General features: G+C 37.1%; 1 protein-coding gene across 2 annotated transcripts in view; it reads left to right on the plus strand.

The window, feature by feature from the left end:
* The window catches only part of LOC143910016 (uncharacterized), a 358,729-nt gene extending 350,982 nt beyond the window's left edge, over nucleotides 1-7,747 (plus strand). The window contains exons 1-3 of one of the 2 annotated variants that reach the window (XM_077428350.1): nucleotides 4,228-4,295; nucleotides 4,705-4,804; nucleotides 4,890-7,747. In XM_077428350.1, the coding sequence (XP_077284476.1) occupies nucleotides 5,137-7,746 (2,610 nt within the window). In that variant the 5' untranslated portion in view covers nucleotides 4,228-4,295; nucleotides 4,705-4,804; nucleotides 4,890-5,136 and the 3' untranslated portion in view covers nucleotide 7,747. Of the gene's footprint in view, nucleotides 1-4,227; nucleotides 4,296-4,704; nucleotides 4,805-4,889 lie in introns of those variants that run through there. The other variant, XM_077428351.1, reaches the window with a different exon arrangement.
* The last annotated feature ends 403 nt before the right edge of the window (nucleotides 7,748-8,150 follow it).

The following is an 8,150-nucleotide window of genomic DNA, read 5'->3' on the forward strand; positions in this document are numbered from 1 at the left end:
ACGCGGTGAAAAGGGTAAACAAAGGACAATGGACACGGAAAACACAAAATGGACGCTGGCGACCAAAAATCACAGCAACAACAGAAAAATGCTAATTACGACCAACCTGGCTTAGACGACGTTGACAGACCAGCTCTGGAGGATTCGGCTATCGAAGGACCAATGTACAGACTCCAGGGATGTTCAACTCGAGAGCACCCCGGAAGTCGGTTTCGTAGAAGCTCGTGGTAAGCGTGGGCGGGGCTGGTTTCCTCCAAGGGATCTACAGGTCGTCGTCTGCGGTCTGGTCTCTGCTGCTGTCGGCTCGGCTCGATGTATATCTCTCTCTCTCTCTCGTACAGTGTGCGTAAGTGAGGGTGATACGGGACAAAGGCGGGAAATTGAATAGTAATGAAAACAGGTTATAATTCTGTTTGTATGGTGACTGTATTTTATATATATATGTATATACAGAGATCAAGCAGGGGGGACAGAAAAAGGGGGGGGGGGGAGTCCGACTTGAAATTAGCGCGCACGTGTTCAAGAGGTTATGATAACCTCACTCAACCACGTGGCTACGTGATCTGACTTCGACGAAGAGAGACCAGGAATTCCTCACTTCTCACCGGACGTATACTGAAGCTGTACTTCCAGTATCGTCTGCCGATCAAGGCTGAGCTGATCGGGACTCGGTGGTGGGAACCAACTCGGTAGCGAACAGAGATGTTCACTCGACCGACGCGGAAAACGAATAGGAGGCGTGGACGCGCGCTCTGCGCCGATCTCCCTCCAAAACGGCTCCTTTGGTCGTAACGCCACGAAAGCTGACCATGAAGACTTGGTCGGAACACTTATTTAGTGTATATATGTAGGTATCTCTTTCGCACGCACGCATGTAAAAGCAAGACAGAAAGAGAGAGCACGAGTCCACAACTGCTTCTTAAAAATGTATATAAAGTATTGTTGCGTAGGGGTGGGTGGAGGATCCAAGTAAAAAGCCAACAGTCGTTTCACAGCATTTATTGATGATTAAGGAGTTACACACACTGTTACTGCTCCGTCCAGAATGAATTATATCGCCTACGTACCGCCTTATAAAGGGTAGATCTCTCAGGACGCCTAATCTGTTTACCTGTTGTATAGTCACGTATTCGGATATGTATTTCCAAGACATTGGGTCTTCCCGTATCGATTCTGAGAACTAACTAATAACGGTCATTGTTTAGCCTAAATGCACTTAGAGTCCAGATATAATCTTTGGAAGTAAGTGCATGCATTTAGTTAACCGATAACAGATATCCGTTGGTCTAAGTACAACTCGCTCAATCCACGGCGTACGTAACATTGCCTCCCTCTTAGGTCAAATCGTCCCGATTGACCAACAAATCATAACTGATAAATCTACAGTAGTTACATTTATCTCCGATATCAGTCACAGTTACATTTACAATTACAGCCGTTATCTTTACAGCTACAATGGAAACAATGACATTTAAATTCTACTACCGTTACCTTTACAATTCTAATTCTGTTACAGTTAGATTAACGTCACCTTTACAATTGAAACAATTACATTAAACCTTCGTTAAACTTAAATTTACGACACCTTTACAATGTAAACAAAAACATTTAAAATTTCGTTACACTACGATTTACGTCACCTTTACAATGGAAACAATTACATTAAACTTTCGTTACCCTTCAATTACGTCACCTTGACTATGGAAACAATTACATAAAACTTTCATTACACTTCACTTTACGTCACCTTTACAATGGAAACAATTACATTAAACTTTCGTTACCCTTCAATTTACGTCAACTTTACAATGGAGACAATTACATAAAACTTTCATTACACTTCACTTTACTTCACCTTTACAATGGAAACAATTACAGTTACATTTCTAATCGCCTAAAATTAGTCATCCGATGTTCTACATTTGGAAATCATTATTTGTTAGCTCTTCGGTCCAAAATTTTCTCACGTGTTTGGTCCATGTTGCTCGTATCACCAAAGTCCAAATTTGCTATGGCAGCCCCGTATTCCTGTCATGTGGTCCAGCATCCTGCTGCAGACCAACGTTCAACCCAGAACGTGCTCCAAAGCCATGTCCCACAAGAATGGCTCCCATCCTCACAAAAGTGACTTGGTCCATGTCTCTCGTGTCACCATCGTCCAAATTTGCTACGGTGGCCCAGTGTTCCTCTGTCATGTGGCCCAGCATCTTGCTGCAGACCAACGTTCAACCCAGAACGTGCTCCAAAGCCATGTCCCACAAGAATCGCCACCATCCTCACAAAAGTGACGGTTGACCCTGGAAAATGTGCACCCCTCAGTCTGCCACTCTGCTGGTGGTGCTTCTTTTCCGTTCCCTTGACCCTGGAAAATGTGCACACCTCAGTCTGCCACTCTGCTGGTTGTGTTTCTTTTCCGTTCCATTGACCTTGGTAAATATGCACCCAACAGTCTGCCACTCTGTTGAATGTGCTTCTTTTCCGTTCCATTGACCCAACTGAAATCCATTTCTTTCTGATGTATTTTCCCGTTACATCTGCGAGATGATCTAAACACTGCTGCAACTGTCCATGTATTTTTTCAGGTACTCGTGTTTCCACTAGTTTCCAACTAGATTTTTTTCGATGTTGACGTATATCAATTGTTCCGCTCTCTCTCGTTGAAGTCGCGATCTGACGTTTCTTCGGTTTCAAATGCCCTCACGTGGTTGATCCAAGTCGCTCGTTTCCCCAACGTCCAAATTTGTTGCGGTGGCCCCGTCTTCCTCTCATGTGGCCCAGCATCCTGCTGCAGACCAACGTTCCACCCAGAACGTGCTTCCGTTGCCATTCCCTCTGAAGCGATGTCTCTTTCCTCCCCAAAAGTGACTTGATTGACTCCGCCGACTGACCAACCAACATTTATCCAATTTGATAAATGTGCCTCTTTGCCGTTGCATGGTTCCGATTGAATTCCATTTCAATCCTTTTACTTTCCGACTCTTCCAATTAGACTCGACTAGTTTCCAATTAGATTTTTTCCAGTTTGTTGACATCTGCCGTCAACAAACAGGGAAGGGAATAGTGGCTTGTAATCGACATCTCTCAGTTGTAGTCGATCTCCACTCCTCTTCTGACGACGATGCTTTCCCGTGGATCGTCGTCACCTACAGCCGCTAATTCTTGGTACTTGCGGCGTAAGTGGACCCGTGAACTGCCCTCGTCCCGGTCGCCCTTTGGATGACTCTGCAATTGCCGGATGCTGCTCCTCGATGTTGCCCTTGACAGCGCCCCAAGTTGTCCTCTCCCGGCAGCACTTGTACGAAACCTCCCGTTTCGTAACCTCCTTCCGTCATCCCGATGAATTCTTGGCGGCCACCGCCGATAATGTCAAAGTCGAGTTGCAGTGATAACTGCAATTCGACAACCGAATATGTGATGACCGATTCTGTGTGTTGCAGTGAAAACTGCATTTTTTTGTTTCGTGTCTCCATGGCTCGAACTCTCTCCTACAGCTCCCGAGGATGGCTTCGCTGTAGCTTCTCTTCCTTCGCTGGTGACTTTGTTCCACGGCCCATTTTGGATCCCACTTCTGACAACCAGTGTTGCGTAAGGGTGAGTGGAGGATCCAAGTAAAAGGCCAATAGTCGTTTCACAGCATTTTTTGATGATTAAGGAGTTACACACACTGTCACTGCTCCGTCCAGAATGAATTATATCGCCTACGTACCGCCTTATAAAGGGTAGATCTCTCAGGACGCCTAATCTGTTTACCTGTTGTATAGTCACGTATTCGGATATGTATTTCCAAGACATTGGGTCTTCCCGTATCGATTCTGAGAACTAACTAATAACGGTCATTGTTTAGCCTAAATGCACTTAGAGTCCAGATATAATCTTTGGAAGTAAGTGCATGCATTTAGTTAACCGATAACAGATATCCGTTGGTCTAAGTACAACTCGCTCAATCCACGGCGTACGTAACAGTATTATAAAAATTACGAGCGTTCGGCGAAGTATGTAAAAAAAAAATATTATATTTTTTTTTTTTTCAAAATAATTACAAATGTTAGCATTTTTCGCTTGGACATTGAAAAACCTCGTAGCAGCCAAAGGGTTAAACGCCTATAATTCACTCTATATTTTATGAAATATTTATAGTTTTAACTCTCATATGTATATATAAATTTCAAATTTGGCGTGTAGCTTCTTGTAGGGTAATACACGATATATATTAATTTATGGCCAAATGTGTCAAATCTGACATTTCACGGCTTAAAGTATATGCGAGATAAGTATTCAATAAGAAGTTGGTATATGTATGTACATATGTGATCTAAAAGCGGCCCATACCTCTTAGTAATATATTTAATTACATTAGTTTAAGCCGGGATCATAATTTTGATTGAAACCCCAATCATTGAAATCTTTTTGATTGAAACCCCAATCATTGAAATAATTTTGATTGGAATTTGGAACTTGGAATTATATGAATTTTTTTATATACATTTATTTTGTTACATGAGTTTTTTTACTAAAGTTTTTTATATACATTTACTTTTTTTTACTTGAGTTTTTTTATATATCCTAAAATTATATACAAAACCAAAAACAGGTATGTTTTTAAAAAACCTTTTTTTACCAAAGATTTTTTTAGCCGACTTGGAACTACTCTGTAATGTAACTATGGCAAAATTGTAATAAATAATATATTTATATCTATTTCAGATGGCTGTCTTCGCTTTTAATTGGTTTATGGTCTTTGTTAATTACTCTAACTTTGACCTAAAAGTAATGTCAATGGTTGGAATTCCCTCTAATATTATATGTAAGTCTTATTTAATTTGTATATGATTTAAATTTGAGTTTTTAATTGAATTGTAGGAATTTATTCGTATGTATATCTGTTTTAGTTTCTGATAAATCATTGCCGGACTTAACAACGTCCCGGATGCACTAAGAATCTTCGTTTCAATGGAAATGTCTAGAATTGATAGGAGATTTTCAAGTGATGGATTGGTCACAGAAGAAATGCGAAAACAGTGTAAAGACTCAATTGCAGTTATACAGAATGAAATAAAATATATCCAAAATCAATTTGAGAATATGCATCGGAATATTAAAAACCCAAAAAATTAAACTGTAGGTAAGAAGTCTACTATGAGAATAAGTAAACCTGCTGAAAAAAAGAGAGTTAAATTCGGTTTGACGAATCCTGCGAAATATTTCATCGGAAGACAAGAATATTTGGAAAATATTCACAAGTTTTTGACGGAGGATAAAAAGAATTCAACTAAATCACATGCAGTGTCCATAACTGGAGTTGGTGGAGTAGGGAAAACTGAATTGGCGCTAAAATATGCTAAAGATTATATTAATTATTATAACAGCATTGTCTTCATTAACTCTGAAAAGAGAGAGAGCATTGAAAGGAGTTTTATATCGTTGGCCAAATTACTCTGCATTCCAGTAATAGATGAAAAAAACCAGACACAACAAGATTTATACATACAAGTTATAGTTAAGAATATTTATAGATATTTTGATGATACAAAGTTATTGATAATATTTGATAATGTGCAGGATTTCTGTGTAGTAAATAGTTTCATTCATATAAGTAAAAATATTTCAATTCTGATTACATCCCACAATCGGGATTGGAATTTAGATGAAGGCAGAGAGATTGAATCTATTTTGCTAGAAAGATTTCGCGATGATGAAGCATTGGATTTTGCCAAGAATTTTTTAAGGAACGAAGAAGAAAACGATGTGAAAACATTAATCGAAATCTTGGAAAGTTTACCTCTTGCTATGAAACAAGCCCTTGGGTATATAGAGAAAGAAAACAAAATTAATAGGCTGGAAAAAATCACAGTCAAAAAGTACTTGGAATTATATGAAAAAGAAAATCAACTGTTGATCGATAAACATGACAATTTGATGGATGATGTTTATAACAAGATTGTGGCAATAACTTGTACAATTACTATAAAGAAGATAGAAGAGAATATGCACTATGGTCAGTTGGCTCTGAAGATTTTTCATATAATGGCATATCTTTCCCCGGAAAAAATTGACATCAAAGAATTGTTTTCAGATTTAGTAGAAAATGACAAAGAAATGTGGGAAGCTGTCAAACTCCTGCAAGACTATTCGATGATCCATTTATATAAGGGATTTGTTCACATCCATCGAATAGTCCAAAAGGTTATTCGAAATAGAGTAATGATTATAGGGGAAGAAGAAAACGTTTTAAAATTAGCTCTAGGGCTAATAAATGGTTCTGATTTTGAAGATCATGCTATTTCCATATGGGAACAATCTTCCCAATATACAAGACTGATTGACGATTTCTATTCCATATCACATTATGGTAGATGGAAGAGGAATCCACTGTATTTATTAGCCACTTACAGAAATGACTGTAAAGCAATTGAATGCATATTTCCAAGATTAAACAAAGATATTCGCTCAATTTATATTGTACACAATTTTTCGAAATATTTTCATCCATTAAACACAGCAGCCGAACATGGAAATATCAATGTTGTTAAATTTTTTGTTGAGAATACTGAAATTTTAATCATTGATGTTTTACGTCTACCGATGAATAATGCAGCAATTAACGGTCACAAAGAAGTAGTTCAATTTTTGCAAAGCAAAATAATAATGCGAGATTTAGAAGACGACAAATCTATTTATGATAAAGTGTCTTTAAATGGCCACAACAATATTATTGAAATTTTAAAACCGAGTAACAATGAAGTTTATTTGTTTTATGCATCCTTAATGAGTGCCTTTTTGAAAGGACATTATGATATTTTTAAATTGATGATTGAAAGTGTTAATGAAAAAAATCCACACATTTTACAACATAAATTTGGATATGAAGAAAATAGCATACTACATGTTATTGCTGGAATGGGAAATATTGAAATCGTTGAAGTCTTATTGAACTTTATTGATGTAAATATTTGCAATAAAGATGACAAAACACCAATTCATTGTGCAGCGGAAGCTGGAAGTGATGATGTCCTGATTTTTTTAATAGAAAGAGGAGCACATTTCAATTCAGTCAGTAGATTTGGATGTTCATTACTTCACTATGCAGCACGTGCATGCAAGGTTGAAACACTGAAAATGCTTATTGAAAAAGGGTTGAATTGCTATAAAATTGACGAGTTTGATTATTCTCCAATTTATTACGCTTCTTTCCGACAAAATCACAATGCTTTAAGGTTTTTTATTGGGCAAGGTATGCAATTTGATACCGCTGTGAATAAAATAGCCTTACTTAATAACCTCATAACAAATTCTAACCTTCAAAAAGATACAATCATTCCGTTGATTGAATTAGGTGCAAACATTAATATAATCAAATTTAGAGGTTTCACTGCATTATCATGGGCTTCTTTGTATAACAAATATGACATTGTGGAAACTCTTTTAAAAGCTGGAGCCGATCCTAATCTTTTCGATCCAAATGATCCGCAAATTGCATTGCATAAGGCCGTTACAACAAATTGTTTGATGATTGCCAAGTTGCTACTGAAAAATGGTGCTAAGCCTAATACGTTGGATAAAAATGGTAGGAATGCTTTACATATTGCTAGTGACTGCAAAGGTAAGCTTCCGGTTGTGGAGTTACTTGTTCGATACGGATGTGACATTTGGGCTGTTAATAAAGATGGAAAAACGCCTCTTGATTTGGCTATTTGTAACAAAAAAATGAAAATAGCTCACTATTTGAAAAAGCAAATGGATAAATAAATCCCACTAACAGTTTTAATATCATTTTATTTATAATCTGGACTGAATTTTATTATAAATATGTATACACATTTATAGTATGTTATTTATTTTATATTATATTGTATGTATAATTTATTTTGAGAAATAAGTATTATTATAAATATTACTATGTGCTTATTTTGTTGTATACCTAATGAAAATTGTTTTTCTTTATTTTTATAATTTATTATTCAATTTTAAATTTCCCCCTTCCCCTTAGAACAGCGGTTTCCAAACTTTATGCTACTACGCCTCCCTAAAAAAAAATTTTTTTCCGCGCCTCCCTACCTTTTATTTTTTAATAGATATAACAATATAGACACGTTTTAAATAATAAACCTTTATTTAAAAATAAAATACTGAACTCTACAATAGACAGAATA

This window comes from Arctopsyche grandis, chromosome 3, assembly GCF_051622035.1.
Source record: "Arctopsyche grandis isolate Sample6627 chromosome 3, ASM5162203v2, whole genome shotgun sequence".
NCBI classification, from domain to species: domain Eukaryota; kingdom Metazoa; phylum Arthropoda; class Insecta; order Trichoptera; family Hydropsychidae; genus Arctopsyche; species Arctopsyche grandis.